The following is an 18,449-nucleotide window of genomic DNA, read 5'->3' as shown; positions in this document are numbered from 1 at the left end:
TTTTGATATTATCTCTAAAGATATGAGAATAATAAATATGAGAATCAATAAACATTAGTCATGTGCAACTTCAACCTTTTAGTTGAACTATGATAAATTTTTTTATCTGTTAAAATTTTTAATTCATTTTTATAATCTTATTTATTTATAATGTTTATCATTGTTTGTAGAGTTACATTTTGAAGATCCTGATTTTAATGTAAGATTTTTAATTTTATATTCTGATCATCAAATATAAGTTTTTTTATTTTTATATTTTAATTTAGTCATTATTGAATGAATGCTGATGGAAAATAAAAGTTCAAAGTTGATAAGGAAATTAAAACTTTACTCTATGATTAATTATATAACCCAGAATTGCCACTGTATTGTAGATATGGAAACTCTACAAAGGAGAAGCTTGTTTAAATTTGAAACTTCAAAGTACTAAAGTTTGATAATTTAAAAATTTATAAGCTTCTTTTCTAATTTTTAATTTTGGTTAATTTGGCCATGAGTTAAAGTAGCTTATTATGGCTACTTTAACTTAATGCAATAATGGTAGTATAGGGAAACATAAAGGCAAAACTAAAATGATAAAGCTATAAACAGTTAATAAAAGATAATGAATAATTTAAAGAAAAATATATTAAGATGCAGAACAATATTTTACCTCTTTGATAACAAACAATTTATTTCATAGAAATGAAAGGTTTTCTGAATTGAATAGTATAACATGTCTTTTAGAAGTCAAAGTGAAAAAAGCAAAAATATGAATCAAAGTTAAATTACCTCATTCTTCATGGAAGATAATATTACTATTGATTTAAAACTATTTGCTAAGAGTGATTAAGTAAAAACTTTATGTGTAAGTGAAGGTAGTTTTCCCTATCTATAAATATTTCCATGGATTGAAAAAACTAAGACCCTTTAAATTGTTTTTGTTTTTAAATTGTTATTGGTTAAACATCATCATCAGCATCTTTTGATCACTAGTTAAAGTAAAACACACACACACACACACACACACACATATATATATAATAATAATAATAACACACACATATATATATATAACTTCATATAGTTCATGTTGTTATGATGAAATATGTTTTAAGTGCCATAACAAATTTAAAAATTGTAACTTGTAAAACAAATCTGAAATTATTTATTTTTACAGATGGATGCTGACTTTGTTCCCACAGTAAAATCAAAAAAGAAAAAGAAAAGCAAGTTTGAAGAAGCATTATTAAGAAAAAAACCTGTTTTTAATCCAGGCGAGTTTTAATAAAATATCTGTAATTTTAATTAGATTAATTTTAATTTTAATTAGTTGGATCATTCTAACAGGTTTTTGTCAAAAGTTTATGTTTTTAAACTTAAAAAAAATTTCACGTAATTAAATTTAATTTGCATTAACAAATAATTTAATTTTTTCAGGAATAAATAGAAATATTTACTTATAATAAATACTTTATGCATCATCAGTTACTAGTATTATATAAGTATATATGCCAAAAATTTATATATATATATATATAGATATATATATATATATATATATGTATATATATATATATATATATATATATATATATCCTACATCATATTGATGTAGTGTATAGATTTTTTTTAAATTTTTTTAATGTTTTATTTGCTTAGTAGACATTAGAAAATATAAAAGTTTCAAATTTTTAAATAATTAAGTTTTGAAGTAATTAAGCTTGGATTAAATAACTTTAGAACTTCAATCTTTTCTTTATATATAAACATATATATCTTTTTTTTTCTTTATATATAAACATATATATAAATATATATATATATATATATATATATATATATATATATATATATATATATATATATATATATATATATATATACATATACATATACATATATATGTATGTCAAGTCATGTCAGGAAAAGCCTGCAACTGCATGCCTTATATGCCCACACATTTACCATTTTGTATTGGCAGCTTGACCAACTTGGCCACGGTGCATTTGCAAGTTTTAAAAATCAGCATGTTTAAAAAATGCGCTGAATAAATAATTGTAAGCATAAACTAAAATTAAAAATAAACAAACTATAAACTGAAACAAGAAATAAAAACTAAAAAAAAAAAAAATGTATGAAGCTAAACTAAAAAGATCAAAATCTTAACAAATGATAAATTAAATAAAAAATGAACCCGAAGTCTTTATTTTAATTTAAAAGTGTTTCACTTCATAGAATTAAGAAAAGATTGAAGTTTTAAAGTTATTTAATTCAAGCTTAATTACTTCAAAACTTAATTATTTAAAAATTTGAAACTTTTATGTTTTCTAATGTCTACGAAGCAAATAAAACATGACAAAAATTAAAAAAAAATTTATACGCTACATCTGTATGATGTTGAAAAATTATTAGCTTTTGAATACTGTGACGCTTTTAAATTAAATTAATAATGTTTAAACTATTAATTGAAATGCTTCTAAAATAAAAAGTAAATTATTTTTATGCTTTTACTTTTTCTGGTTTATCTTTTATTTTATCATTCGTTAAGCTTGTTTCTCTTTTCAGATTATGGTTTATTTTCATTTTTCTCTTTAAAATAGTTTGTTTTTTTCAGCACATATTTTAAAACGCGCAAAATATCAAAATATGCAAAATACTGTGGCTGAATTATTTAATTAAAAAAAATAAAGTGTATGGTCATATAACAGGGCTGTTTTACTTAATGTAAAAGAGAGTGTGACACCACAAGTTTATTTAAAAAAAAATATTTTCGCATAAAAACTATAAAAGTTAACTAACTTTAAAGTAATAGTTTTTTTTCTATAAATGTTTTTATCTACGAATAAAAAGTATATATATAAAAGATCAATATTTCCTTTTTTAAATAGATATTTATATTATGTGGAATAAAAATAAATATTGTTTAAATATTTTTAATGATTTAGAATCACTTTTCTGTTTTTCGCTTATTTTACAGGAAACCTTTCTTAGGCCTAAACTAAGGTTTGATAAATTATCTCTGAGCTTTATGGTTGAAACTTGAACACTTAGCTATGAATACCCATTCTTTGTGATTCCTTTGTCATCCTTGTGATTTTTCAACAAAAAGAATATTTTTAAAGCATTTATATTTTTTAATTTATTACTAATAAATGCAAAACGTAAAATTTTTGATGGATGTTGTTGAAATTTCAACCTTTTATGCAAATGAAAATAAAAAAAATTATTTTATGTACCTTCAGTTATGTTATCAAATATGTTTGATAACATAATTAAATATTTATTCTTTTTAGTTTTAGGTGTACATTTGTGTTGTTGTTTTATAGTAATGATATAACCTTTAATGCCCAATTCATTATAACCTAAATAATATAACCTTTAATGCCCAAGAAATAGCTTGGGACTTCAAGTCCCAAGCTATTTTGTTTCTGCGAGTCAAATTTTGAAGTAAAAAATAAACAAAGTAATGCAGTTGAGTTGTTAAGTCCACTTTTATTTGTTAGTTAATATTATTTCATTTGCTTGTATTATATTTATTATATTATTAAAGTCAATTTTATTTCAATAACTATGAATTCAACTAAGTGGGAAATTTTAAAACAATACTTTGGATGAAATAAGAAGTTTGGTAAAATGTGCCTAAATTCTATTTTAAAGTTGTCAATTCTGAATCATCAGATCCATATTTTGATGTGCATTTATTTTTTATGAATTAGAGTTCAGATTGTCATAAGAATATTGTCCTTATCCTTGGGCATTATGCCAATAACATTGCAAAAGTTCAGTTGTTAGATTTTAAATTAAAAGGCAAAAAAGTTAGCTTGTTCTTGGGTGGAGATTTTCATTTCATTAATGGTGTTCTGAGACACCAGGGTTTAGCTGCCAGGTTTTCTAGTTCTGCAGATCTTGTTAAATTGAATTCTCTAAGAAACCAGGCCTCTATGCTTCGCACACCTGCTATTTATAAGATCCCAAGGAGACCAATATAATCAAACTCTGGAAAGTTTTTTTTTTTCTTTTTTTATATACATCTTCCCTTCCAACAAGGCCGCAAGCAACCACTATAGTGTTGAACTATAGCAACCACTATAGTGTTGAACAACCAGTATAGAGTTGGAAGTTACTGGAAGAGAAAAGATAAAGTTTTTAGAGCAAGATAACGATTGACAGCCGACTTGAAAGATTGCAAATTATATAAATCAGGAAAGCAAAATGAAGGAAGCGAATTCCAAAGAACTGATGTTTAAGGAAAAAAACTAGACAAATAAGAGTTTTTAGAGCACTTAGGAACAGTCACAGAAAAAAGATGAGACTTAATTGAATGATGAGTAAATTGAGAATGAATTTTAGTAGAAGGCATAAAAGACACTAGCTCTTTAGAGCAGTGCCCATTATAGTATTTTTAGACAAGAGAAAGAGAAGCAATGTTACAATGATGTGATAATAGTTGGAGGCTGCAAGAACAGGTCCAACTATGTTTACAGTGCGTTTTTGCACCTTGTCTAAAAGAGAAAGAGCATAATTAGAAGATCCGCCTCATATATGGTAACAGTATTTCATAAAAAGAATGTATTTGGGATTTATAGAGATAAAAAATAGAATCCAGAGTAAGAAAGTGTTGAACTCGATAAAGAGATGCAACTTTAGCAGATGCAAATTTTGGAATTGTTTGATATACGGTTTCCAAAAAAGATCGGAAATAAGAGCTAATCCTAGAAGATGAAGGGTAGATGACTCATCGAGTACATTACCATTCATAAATATAGAAAGATCTAAATTATTGCGATAATGATTGGCTGAAAAAAGTTGAGTTTTATCTGAATTAAAGTTCATCAGCCACTGTGAGCCCCATGCTGTAGTAGAAGTGAGATCCTTTTTATGCTCAGATGCCCCCTCAAAGCAATCAAAGAGTATTGGCTTCTTATCATGACAAGAATAAATGGTAGTATCATCAGCAAACAATGCCACCTTAGATGTGAGAATATCTGGAAGATTGTTAATGTAAATTAAAAAGTGTATAGGGCCAAGGATTGAACCTTGAGGAACCCCTGAAGTTACAGGATATGAATAAGAGTGCTGTCCATCGAGGACAACTTTTATACTTCAATTTGAAAGGAAGAACACAAAAATCATAAAGTGTTACCAGATACACCTTAAGAAGAAAGCTTATGGAGAAGACCTACTGTAATTATTGCTACTGTGATTTTTTTTATAACTTTAGATAATGTAGTGCCTCCTGTTTTGCATATTGTGTTAGGAATAGTGTTAAAACTGTATAAGTTAGTGGAGTGTAAGAATTTAGATTGTCAGACTGATTTATCTTTATCTCAAAATGAGAAAGCAAAAGCCAGTGAGTTGTGGGCTGCTAAAAGCATTGAAATCTTTGATAAAGCAGAACCTTTGCTTTTATTAACCAATTTGTAGACATTGCGAATCTACAGGTGCGATGGTTAGCTTGTAATATAAATAATTTTTCTGAATTAGAACGCATATCTCAAAACTCTTCTAATAATTAAAAAAACAAATTGTAAACAGCAAGAAATGTATGCTAGTATCAGGAGTTCAATTACAAATACTTTTGTTATATTTGATGCAGGTAATCTGTGCATTATATTTGATGCAGGTAATGCTTGAACTAGACTGAGCAATGAAAGCCCACAGAGAAATATGAAACATTTCTGTTCAAAAAACTTTTTATATAAAGGAGGATAAGTAATAAAAACAAAGAAAAACAAACAGATGTTCAGAATAAACTCAGATTTATTTTAAGAAAAACTAAGGTTATACACAATCATAGTCAACAGTAGTTTTATCGTTAAAGTATACCTAAAACAAAACAGGACACATAAGTAAACATAAATCTTTATCAAATACAAATGTTTAACTTACTTTAACACAAATATACATATAGATATCACAAATATGCATAGAGATATCACTGTTTAAAATAAATATAAAAACATTTTGTATGTTTGTGTAATGTTTTTTAAATATTTATTGTCCTTTATTATATTTAGTATTGATTTTGTATACTAAATGCTTATTCCATTCTTATCTTCAGCAGTTTTTTATAATCTACTTCTGCAGTTATATATAGCTTTACAATTTGTTTTAGTTAAATTGTAAGGTAAATTTAAATCTTGCCTCTGGGTAATGAATAGAATAAAAAAAAATTTCTTTACCTAGTATTAACTGGTTGTACTAAGATAGCTCACTACTTAAAAAAGTTATACTTGGACCAAATGATTATAAAACAGTTTTTTGTTTATGAGAATAACAACAAGTTATCAAACAATTAGAGTTTAGCTATATGTATATTGAAATAGATAGAGCTTGTTTTTTTCATAAAAAGAGTATTATTGATCCAAGTGTCATAAAATTATTCTATTACCTAAAGCAAGGACAATTCAAAAATCTATACTATATTATGGTCATGTAATAATATTATTAAACTTTTTCCTGATTTTTTTTTATTAAATAACATTCATACACCTTGTTAAAATTGTATGCACTAAAAAAATTTTTTTTTAGACGAGGAGACATGCTTTGTTACTTGGGATAATTTATCTAAAATTGAACTGTGGTTTTATTTTGTAATGCAGTGAATTTTAATTAAAAATGTTCAAGAACAAAAACTTCAGTATTTTAACATTTATTTAAATACCATTTAAACCTCCCTTTTTAAGACATTTTTTGTAATGCAACCTAAAATTTTGTAACAATTGTTATGTGCTTTATTGACGTAAATAATCCCTGTTTCAGTTAACATTAGGTTTAAGTAAAAAATTTCTAATTTTATAATGGTATAACTACGTTTATAATTAATAAAAAAATACCTAAAATTTATTTTTTCAGATTTTTTTTTGATAAAAAATAACAATAAAATTCAGTCAAGTTTATTATTTGCCTCATTTATTCAAAAATTGAGGAAGGTCTTACTTATTTCATTAAATATAATAAGATTGAACATTTTATTGATGTTAATATTTTTTTTACAAAACTGTAAAATTTTAAAAGTGTTAAAAGTAGCAAGCACCCCTTTACTTTCAAAAAATAATAAGAAAGCATAAAACTCACTTATAACAGTGGTTATAAGTTGTGCGACCACATGCCTTACCTGAGAAGGCTTGGTATATATATTTTAACAAATAAAAAAATTATGTTAATTTATTTTATTTATTCAAAATTTATTAGTTTATTATATTATTATAAAAATATCTCTGTATATCATTTATTAAAAAATAATCACTGCAGTTCAACTTGTGTTATAAAAAAAAAAGTTTAACGTTTTGTGCAATTTTTTGATGCAGCCATTTATTTAAAATTTAATTTTGAGTAAAGAAAAAAAATGTTTAGGACAGAAAACCGAAAAACAATTGGGATAAAAATAAGCTGATTTTTTTCAAGAACAAATAAAATTTAAAAATTGAACAATATTTAGTAATATTTTTAAATAGATTTGACAGTTTAGTTAAAAAAAAAGCATTAACTTTAATTTTAATAAACTTAAATATATTTTTTAAATCAAAATTAAATTACATATTTTTTTTATCACAATAAAAATATATATTTTTATTAGATTAGTTTTAAATTAAATCATATTTTTTATCAGAATTAAATTATGTTTTTATGATCTTTACTTCAAGCTTAAAAAATAAATCCTTACAATAAAATTAAAAGAAAATAAAAATAAACTTTTAACTTTATTAAAGTTTTTATCATTAGTAAATAGCGCTTATATCAAACATTGTCTTTCAAACTTTTGTAACAAATATTTTTACATGAACATAATTCAAAAGGTAATATGACTTTCTTTTAAATTAATTTTGATTTAAAAGTTAAAAAATGATAAAAAGTTGCTTAACCGAATGCTTATGTAAAATCGCTTTAGGCGTATGTAAAATCACTTTATGCCTAATGCTCTCTCTCTCTCTCTCTCTCTCTCTCTCTCTCTCTCTCTCTCTCTCTCTCTCTCTCTCTCTCTCTCTCTCTCTCTATATATATATATATATATATATATATATATATATATATATATATATATATATATATATATATATATATATATATATATATATATATATATCATGATCATCATCATGGTTTAATATAACTTTTGATTATTATATTTGTAGATGAAAAAACTTTTGAACAGTATTTTGACGAATATTACAAATTAGACTTTGAGGATATGATTGGAGATATGCCTGTGCGATTCAAATACAGAAATGTTATGGCAAATGATTTTGGACTATCGACTGAAGAAGTAAATATATTGTGAAACTTACATCTAATAAAATACTTTCATCAGTTGAAATTATAAATAAATTTTTTAGATCCTAAAAGCAGAAGATCGTGAATTAAATCAGTGGTGTTCTTTAAAAAAAACTATGCAATACAAGTATAATTAATTATATATATGTTAAATAATTATATTCACACTATTTATTCAAATAATTATATACACACTATTTATTCAAATAATTATATACACACTATTTATTCAAATAATTATATACACACTATTTATTTAAATAATTATATACACACTATTTATTCAAATATTTTTATGTATACAAAATTGTTTAAGTTTAAGTAAGACATACAAATTTTTGTTAAATTCAGCACAGAAGAAGAAGAAAAGAAATATAGACAGAAATACAAAAAAAAAGCTCGTGATGTTAAAAAAAAACAAAGACTTTTGCCATCATTATTTGATGAAAAAGAAGAAAGTGAGAGGTGAGCAGGAAAAATATTATGTAAATTTTTTATTAGTATAAGATATTTAAGTGTCTTGCCTCAATGTTATTTTATACAACTGATAGTCATAAAAAAGTTAATGTTTTTGTTCATTATTTAAGATTTGCAAATCAACTTTTTTTTATTTATTAGTGTCAATCATATAGAAGTTATTAAGCCAAGAAACATAAAGCAACTTCAAAAGAAAAAGCTTGGTGTTTGGAGCAAAACTCCGCTAAAGAGAAGTTTAACATCTAAATCCTTTAAAAGTCAATCTCAACACACAAATTCTAAAGTTAAAAAAATATATAATCAGTTCAAAGGTGCAAAAATTGACAGTATGAAGAAACTATCTCTTGAAAGATTAGCTGCTTATGGTCTCGATAAACGAAATACAAAAAACAAAGAAAAATGAATCTTTTATTTTGAAAAGCTATTTTTTTTTTGTTAAACACCATATTGAATCTTGAAATTTATAGATTTTATCAAAAATTCAAGTATACAAAATTAGATCTACTGAAAAATTATCAGTAAATAGAATAAATTATTTTTAATGTTAATGTTATTTTCTAATAATATTATTATTTTCTAATAATAATGTTATTATTAGTGCTGTTATTATCTGTTATACCTTGATTATTAGAGTAGTAACAAATCAAATTAGTGTATTTAAAAAAGGCATTTGGCGCTTTGTGTTTAATAATTAAGATATTCAATATATTTATAACAATTAAAATATTCGATATAGGTTTACTTTCAGATCTATATAAAAACCATAGATAAATTGTCTTTTGTCAATTAAAGACTTTTTTTTACAGAAAAAAATATTAAACTACTTCTTACATTTTTATGTCAATATTTTTATTATTTATATTTCGCAGCATAAATCTTTTTATGTGTTTATGAATGTATGTATGTATGAATGTATGTACATATGTATGACATATATGTATGTATATAAGTACATTACAATATATATTTATTCAAGTATTTTATGCTTTACAGGCATTTTAATGGTTAAAAAAGATATTTTTTGTTTATTTTTCTTTGTAATCTGGCATAAATCATATTTAGCTGAAGTTTATCCAACGCTTGATAATATTTACCTTGATAGAGTAAACATGAATAAAGAAAATCCTTCTGAGAATGCAAAATCAATTTTTGATTTTACTGTGCTTGATATTGATGGATCTAAAGTTTTAATGTCAACATACACTGGCTTTGTTACTTATATAGTTAATGTTGCATCAGAATGAGGTTTGACTGCGAAGAACTATGCTCAGATGATTGAGTTGCATAACCGTTATTATGAGAAAGGTCTTCGCATTCTTGCATTTCCATGCAATCAGTTTGGTGGGCAGGAACCTGGCTCAAATGCTGAAATAAAAGAATTTGCATTAAGTAAAGGTGTACCTTTTAATTTATTTAGCAAAATTGAAGTAAATGGTGTCAATGCGCACCCACTTTTTGTTTATTTAAAAAGTAAAGCAGGCGGTTGGTTTGGAAGTAGTATCAAATGGAACTTTACAAAGTTTTTGTGTGACAGAAATGGAATACCCGTGAAACGATACTCACCTACTGACAACCCTTTTGATGCTGAAAAAGATATCATTTTTGAGCTTCAACAAAACAAATCAGAGCTATAAATTTATTTATTATAAATTTATTTTCTTTATTTGTATAAGATTCAAATTCTTTAGTAAACAATTTTTGTTTTTTAATTTTTAATTTAATTTTGATTGTTGAAATATTGATTTTGATTTTATAATATTTTCATTTGATGAGAATCCAGCAGTTATTTTATTATTTTGCTGTTTTTATTTTTATTTACAACATCTTAATTTATTGAAAGAGGTTAGAAATATTTTTTTTCCTTAGCTAATTGAGTAAGTAATATGATCTAGCATGATCCTGTTACAACTGAAGTTTGTTCACCGGGTAGTAGCTATAGAAAATCATGAATATTTGATTTTGACTGATTTCAATTTGTATATTTGACTATATTTGATTTTGACTGATTTTAATTAAAATATTGATTCAGATTATAATATATTTTCATTTGATGAAAATGCAGCAGTTATCTCATGACGAGTTTGCTATATTTGATGTATTATGAAAAATATTTTTTTTTATATTTCATGTAATATTTTATTCCAAGAAAATCATAAAAGATAGATAATAAGAAGTTTATTTTATTGTGATTTAAAATTAGAAAATCCCAAATTAATTTCAAGCAAAAAAATCTTAACTTTTGAAAATTAGTTTTCTATACAAATGCTTATTTACTTTTCTTTTAAATAGTTATTCTTTTTGGGGAATCACCATCTTTGGGACATGTCAACTTGTAGAATCATCATTTGAATTCTATTTTAATATTATTTTATTTATTTGTTTAAAAAACAAAGTTATTTATTATAGATTAAAGTTATAGGTTTATATGAGAAAAAACAAAAATGGCTTCATATTTACCCTCCTCAATACCAGCCAAGCAAGAACAGTATTCAGAGTACAAACTACGAGTTCCAAGGTAATAAATATGTGTGTGCTTGTATATGAAGTTAATCCAGCGGCTCTTATGCATTCTGATTAAGTCTAACTTTTTTGGGGGTAAGGTTCATAATAAATAGTAAAAATCTGAGGTTTTAAGAAAATTGGATAATGGTAGCAGATTGTTTCAAAATTGACACAATTTTTTAAAATTTGTCTAAAATCAGGAGAAACTTGTAAATACTTGTAAACTAAAGGAGAAAAGGAGAAAAATTGAAGGAGAAAAGGAGAAAGATTGAAAAGAAGAAAGGAGAAAAGGAGAAAGATTGAAGCTGCCAATGAAACAGTTAAATCAACAATTAAATTATTTGACGAGTTAAAAAAAGCTGAAAATTGACTCATAGAAACCAAGATACCAAAAAAATTATTGGGTTCAAAGACAATTATATAAAAATAATGAGGTTTTGGCCAAAAGATGTGCTAGTTAAATTGGTTGATGAAGAGGATAAACAGTTTCTGATCAGCATGATGATTGATAGGAAGGCATCCATGGGCTCATTTGATTTTAAATGTAACCTTGTTGAAAAAAAGTGTTATGACAGAAAAGTTGCTGGTTAAAAAAAAAAATCAACAATGAAAAAGAACAGCAATCAAGTATCTAAAGATGTTCTAACAACACTTTAATTGATATAGTTTGTCTTGATCATGATGTAAATGAACTTGGATGTAGTTATGAAACTATACAGTTTTCTCACAAAAGAACCTTCTAAACTGGCACAACTGTTTATACAACATAATATTTTGAAATCACCCAAAGCTATTGAAATGTTTTAATAACAAATTATCTTTTAACAGGAAAGTAAAGAAGAAGGTGTATTTAACTATAGCTTAAATCAATTTTAATATAACTTAAAGCATAACTATAACTTAAAACTATTTCCAAAAGGTTTTCTGCAAAAATTATTCAAATCTTTAGGTTTTAAAGCTTTGAAAAATCGTTTAGTAAAATATTATTTAGTATTTAAAATTAAACTAATATCAGTATTATACGCTATAAAATAATGGCTGAGTTGTTTGGTTTTTAGATTTTATTCAATTTAATTTAATTCAGATATCATTGTTTTATCTAATTAATGTACAAAATGTGGTTTTCTCTGGATTTAATAAACCAGGCGCTTTGCATAATGCAGGGTGGATGTCAAAAATGTTATACTCTATAAAGCTTGTACTATTAAACAAGAAAATTAGTCAGTTATCTAAAGGAACAATTTTTGCTAAACAGCAACTTACCAAGCTACAAAGGGTTGTTCAGTTTTTGTATTTTGTTATATTCCATGGCGGCTAAATGCATTTATATCTACAGCAGCTCCTACTAATGATTTTAATCTTAAAAATTTATTACTAGAGTATAAAACTATTGGATTAACTGTTGCTAATGCTGCTCTAAAAGCTTTTAGCAATCACATGAAGAGTTGGTGCTGTGTCTCTTTCTAATAACAACTTAAAGGACAAACAGAGGAAAATTACAACTTAAAGGACAAACAGATTGCAAATAAAATACTATTGCTAAAAAATTGTGACAATAAAATAACTTAAAAAAGTCAGGGTTTAGTAAACTTATATTTCCAATGTTTCCTGAAAGGGCTGTAAATGTTTTGACCAATTTTATTGGTGAAGACTCCCTTGAATTTGTAACCATATTAAATATAAAGAGTAGTTTTTTCAGGGAACTGATTACAGAATAGCAAAAAAACAAAAGGTTTTCCTGCTTCGAAAAGTGACTTGTAATATGTTATGACCGACTCTACTGAACCTGAAATAAAGCTTTGTAGTGATCTTGGTAATTGCTGAAAAAAGAAAATACATTCCAGAACGTTATGCAAGTTCTAGAAAACAATAGAAATATGTTACTCAACCAGAGAAAAAGGCATTTATACATTATACATTTGTATGAATTGTCTATTTCTTCTAGTTTCTGTTTTAATAGAGTTAATTTTTTAAATTGTACACACATAATTTTCTTAAACACACATTTAATTTTTAATATAACATCAGCTTTTTTGTTGAAATTTGAATTATTTAATGTTAAAATCTTTGACTTAATGTGTTTAACATATAATATATTATTGAATTTAAATTTATCATAATTTATGTTTAGAATGGGTTGCAACATATTTCAAATTAGTCCAAAAAAAGACTTAAGCTGGTTCCTTTGGTGGACTTCAGACCAAATTTTATTGATATAGTTCTTAACAAGGACACCATTTCACTGAAAATAAAATATTTACCTGAATAAAAAAAAGTTTTGTAAAATAGGTGAATGCACACTCTCTTCCATTGTCACTCCCCAAATAGCGTACCTAGTTCTTAAACTTATTTATTCTACTCTCTTTATACCAAAAAACTTCTTCAAATCAGAATAAGGTGAAAAAATAAATTTTGAATAAAATTATTTAAAGAAAACAAAACAAAGTGAACCTTCTATTTAAATTCTAAATAAAATGCTTAAAGTATAAACAAAAGCGAACATTTTATTTGAATTCAGAACAAAATTGCTTAAAAGAAAAACAAAATGTGAAACAATTGCATTATTTAAATTCTTGATAAATTAGTTTACAAAAAAACACAAAACAAACGTTCTATGTAAATTCTTAATAAAATAAATTTAAAAAAAAAAAAATTTTTATAATCAAATTTTAAATTAAATAATAACAATTAAAAATCGTTTTATATAAATATTAAAAAAGTAATTAAAATAAAAACAGAAAGACGTTTTAAATTCTAAATAAAATAACTTCAAAAATCATGCAAAATGTTTTCATTTAATTCTAGATATAACAATTTAAAAAAAAGGCAAAAAAAATAAAAATGTTTTATATAAATTCAAATCAAAGTAGTTAAAATAAAAACATAAAAAATGTAAATTCTAAATGAAGTAACTAAAAAAACCCGGCAAAAAGTGTAATTTAAATGGAGGTAAAGTAATTAAAAGAAAAACCGCAAAAAAGTATTTTTAAATAAAATAATTACTTTAACAACTACAAAACGAACATTTTATTTAAGTTCTAAATATAATAATTCATACATAAAAGTGTTTTTACAATTTTTTGTAAAAGTATTTGATGAACAAAAAAGATTAGTAAAAAAACACTATTTTATTTAGCAAGTGCTCTTTTATGCACCGATCGAAATTTCTGTGGGCATGTTGGAAAGCGCAAAATTGCTAGAGCGTGAAAGCACTGGCTAACCTGAGAAGACTCATATATATATATATATATATATATATATATATATATATATATATATATATATGATATGATATGATATGATATGATATGATATGATATGTAATTCCTGATCAAATTATTAGCCCATGTTGCTATTTATTGTGTTTTTTGTTATTCTTGTAGTAAGATTTATTTTTATTTGAAAAATACAGAAATAAAGTTTATATTTATATAAAATGTATTTTCTAACAAAAAATACAAAACAATAATGAAAAAATGTTATTAAATTTTATATAATTAAATCGCAATAGTTAATGGTTAATCAAAATAGTATGACAAATTTTGTGAATTACACAAATAACACTTGCCCTCCTGAAAAAACAAATAACACTTGCCCTCCTGAAAAAAAAAATAACACTTGCCCTCCTGAAAAAAAAAATAACACTTGCCCTCCTGAAAAAAAAAATAACACTTGCCCTCCTGAAAAAAAAAATAACACTTGCCCTCCTGAAAAAAAAAATAACACTTGCCCTCCTGAAAAAAATTTAAAAAAGATGCTTAATCAAAATAGGATGACAAGTATGAATTTTGTGAAGTACTTGTTCTCCTGAAATTCTTATGGCCTTAAAATTAATTACATATTTCTAAAAACTTGAAAGTGTTTAGTTATAAAAAAAATCTTATTGGGTGCTGCCAGTAGAAGTGCTGCTACATTGACTGAAGGTTTGGCATGGGGCAGCAATTCTTTTTTTTCATTCTTTTTTTTTTTCTGAAAAATTAAAGCGCACGTTTTTACATTAAGAGTGCAAAAATGGTGTTGGGAAATTGCGTTGAATAGTTTGTGATATATATAGGTTGTGTCACGGATGGTGGGCAATCGTTCGCCTCTACACCAGTTTATTTCCATGGTCAGTTTACACGGGCAAAATGAAGCTTGTGAAAATATACAATAATTTTTTGTTTTTAAACAGCAAAACTTAATATTTTTTAGGTTGAGTAGTAGTTTACATAAATAAAAATAGTAAAAAACATCACATTTAAAATAAAATATACGGTAGTATAATAAATATATAGTATAGTATATATAGTATGAATAAATATAAAAGTAATGGAATAATAATTAAAAAAAAAGCAAGAAAAAAATTTATTGTTTTTTGTTTAAATTGTTTTTTGTGAGCGTTTTTACATTTTAAAAAAATGTCAAAACTTTTTAAATGTTTTTTTTAAAGAATTTCATTAAAAATATATTTAAAAAACTGTAAAAAAACAGCAACAACAAAGAATAAAAAAGCATTAGTAGTTTTTAAAAATCTATTTGAATTTTATATTTTTAATTAAAAAATTTTTAAAAATAAAAAAATTATCTATTAATGTAAAGAATAGCTTTAAAAAGTGAATGTGAATCATCTGATGTAAAATAAATATAATAAATTTAGAATGAACTTTTTCAGTTATTTTCTATTTAAACTAAATTTAAGATGACATTGTATTGATCTTTGTACATGTCTGGTTTGGGTTATAAATGAAAGTTTTAACAATATTTTTGTTTAATTTCTAATAGTCCAGAACATTTTTTACAAAATAAAACAGCCAAAAAATTTAGTTTTTTGAAGGATTTTGAAATACTAAAATTTTTTTTTTACCTTGATGGTATTTTCATGCCTATGTGATGAGACATTAAAGATCTAATTAAAATTATGTAGTGGACTATAAGTGAAACTCCCTCCTTAGAGCAACAATGCATTCACCAATGATGTTTTGATGCCTGATGAAGAGTGGCTAATACCACTTGTCAGGGATGCTTCCTTGCATGCCTCATTGCCTGCACCCTGAATATTTTCAAAAGATGGCTTAAACAACTTTGTATTGACAATAGTTTTTTGTGTTCAATTTTTATTTGCTATTTTAGTCACAGTTTAAATTAGACAAAATTTGACATTTTTGTATGACACCCTAAACAATTAGCTAAAAAGTTGTTTCATTCCTTTTAATCAACCCTTTAATCAAGTTATAACAAATACCCCAATATGCAGCCTTGGCACCTAAAGCAATCTTGACACCAAAAGCAAGCAGCCTTCATGCCAACAGCAATAACTTGAACACCTTCTATGCACAACATGACACTGTTAATAATTGTGAAATACTCTTCATTAACAGAACATTTCTATCAGTCTGTAATTAATCAAAGTACTTTACATTATAAATATTCCAGTGTCTCTATAAAATTGTTGAACACGATAGTAAACTCCTAAGTACAATCGGCTCATATCTTTTTAAAAAAAATTTTAAATTTTTTTTATATGATTATTTTGCTATATAGGTTTTTGTTTATAATTTTTCTTATGTTAGAAAACTGGTTAAAAAATACAATGTTATGAAGATAAATTCTCCAAAGCCTTTGAAAATTGAATCTATAAAAGAAGTAAGTTTGTTGAAATTTATTTTATTAAATTAATTTTTGTCTTATCTTGACTAATTTAGAATAGTCTGATTTATGTCTGAAAATATAAAAATAATTTTTTTTATAATAAAAACTAAAAAAAATAAAAGCTGTGTAATAAATTTTACAAAAAAATGTCAAAGCTATAAATAATATATTAATTTAATATTTGATTCAATTGATTTTTGTAATCTCTAAGTTATTGATTATAGGCTAACATGGTTCGCAAAACAAAAAAGCAACTTTATGTAGAAGATGAGACCTCAAATATACCAGCTTTTGGTGCTGGAAGTGTATATAACTATGACCGGAAAGAAGAAGCCAGACGTAAAAGACGTGGTTACATTATGAAAGAAATAAACAAAGATGACTTACCATATGCTTTAAGACTTGGTGGAAAGGGTGGGAAAAGGTAAATATAGGTAAATATCATGCCAATAATGGAACATGAAAAACAGTATTATTTTATTTTCTAGAACTTGTTTTTATAGGTGTAAATTAATGATTTAAAAAAAATATATTAACAAGGAATACTCACCTAAATACTATTGTTTTTTTATTCTATTGTTTTTAAAATAAAAGTTAAAGGATTTTTTTTAATATTTGTAAATTTCTTGAATTGATATAAAGCAGTTACTTTGTTTTTTATTCCACTTGTCTGAATGTATTTCTCTTGCGTCTTGCAGTAACTGTCTAACTGTAGGGTATATTTTATTAGGGATATTTAGGTATTTCAGGGTAGAAATATATAACCTTATTTAAAGGATGTTAAAATATTAACAATAAATATTAACAGAATATTAACAAGAATGAACAGATTATTAACAAAGATAGAGTATTACATCTAAAATTTTAAAATCTTAAAATTAAAATGTCTACTTTTTAGTTAATACTTTGCAAAGCCAACCTTATGGGCAGAAAAGTATATCCTACTCAATGAGTTTTAAATTATGCCATTGTAAATAATTTTAGATTTGAAAATCCATGATTTGAAAATTCAAAGCTCGAAGATTTATAAACATAAAAAGTTAGAATAAAATCCATTGAAAACAGTAAAAGTTGAATTAAAATCCATTGAAAAAGTAAAGGTTAGATTAAAATTCATTGGCTGAATGAAGTTAAACAGTTCTTTGTAAATCCACAAGCATAGTTCGCTAAAAAATATATTTTTCCTGATTTATAGATAACGCATTCTCATTTATGCAGTAGGTAGTTAATACACGTTTCACTAATGAAAATGGATTTTAATTAGAAAATTTTTTTAATTCTGAAGGCTGAATATTTATATATTAATATTCACATAATTATATTATATATAGGCAATAACTATTCAAATAAAATTTGTAGGCATAATTACTATTATATTAATTTTAAAAATATTGCTCGGTTTGTAAATATTGCTCAATTTTTAAATATTTATTAACAATTAAAAGTGTTATAATTTCAAACATTTAATAAGTACTAAAATTAAACGTACTAAAATAAAGTTACTAAATATTTAAAATACTTTAAGCAATTTTTAATAAATATTTACAAATAGTGTAGTATATGCAACTTGAGCATTCGTTAAAGTT

General features: G+C 24.6%; 3 protein-coding genes across 4 annotated transcripts in view; all 3 read left to right on the top strand.

Annotated features, from left to right (window-relative positions):
- Nucleotides 1–9,153, top strand: part of LOC100212289 (protein KRI1 homolog) — an 81,514-nt gene extending 72,361 nt beyond the window's left edge. The window contains exons 11-16 of the mRNA XM_065801137.1: nucleotides 171–199; nucleotides 1,160–1,256; nucleotides 8,118–8,248; nucleotides 8,319–8,383; nucleotides 8,608–8,721; nucleotides 8,875–9,153. Of these exons, the coding sequence (XP_065657209.1) occupies nucleotides 171–199; nucleotides 1,160–1,256; nucleotides 8,118–8,248; nucleotides 8,319–8,383; nucleotides 8,608–8,721; nucleotides 8,875–9,136 (698 nt within the window). The 3' untranslated portion in view covers nucleotides 9,137–9,153. The remainder of the gene's footprint in view (nucleotides 1–170; nucleotides 200–1,159; nucleotides 1,257–8,117; nucleotides 8,249–8,318; nucleotides 8,384–8,607; nucleotides 8,722–8,874) is intronic.
- Nucleotides 9,154–9,694: 541 nt separating this feature from the next.
- Nucleotides 9,695–10,900, top strand: LOC100212361 (uncharacterized). The gene has a single exon (XM_065801136.1). The coding sequence runs from the start codon at nucleotides 9,735–9,737 to the stop codon at nucleotides 10,365–10,367; it is 633 nt and encodes a 210-aa protein (XP_065657208.1). The 5' UTR covers nucleotides 9,695–9,734; the 3' UTR covers nucleotides 10,368–10,900.
- A 210-nt stretch (nucleotides 10,901–11,110) lies between these two features.
- Nucleotides 11,111–18,449, top strand: part of LOC100215978 (general transcription factor IIF subunit 1) — a 28,649-nt gene continuing 21,310 nt past the window's right edge. For both annotated transcript variants that reach the window (XM_065801132.1, XM_065801133.1), the window contains exons 1-3: nucleotides 11,111–11,248; nucleotides 16,785–16,857; nucleotides 17,088–17,287. In XM_065801132.1, the coding sequence (XP_065657204.1) occupies nucleotides 11,175–11,248; nucleotides 16,785–16,857; nucleotides 17,088–17,287 (347 nt within the window). In that variant the 5' untranslated portion in view covers nucleotides 11,111–11,174. The remainder of the gene's footprint in view (nucleotides 11,249–16,784; nucleotides 16,858–17,087; nucleotides 17,288–18,449) is intronic.

The sequence above is a fragment of the Hydra vulgaris genome, chromosome 07, assembly GCF_038396675.1.
Source record: "Hydra vulgaris chromosome 07, alternate assembly HydraT2T_AEP".
In the NCBI taxonomy this organism is placed as follows: Eukaryota; Metazoa; Cnidaria; class Hydrozoa; order Anthoathecata; family Hydridae; genus Hydra; species Hydra vulgaris.
This window is presented reverse-complemented; position numbering and strand designations above follow the sequence as displayed.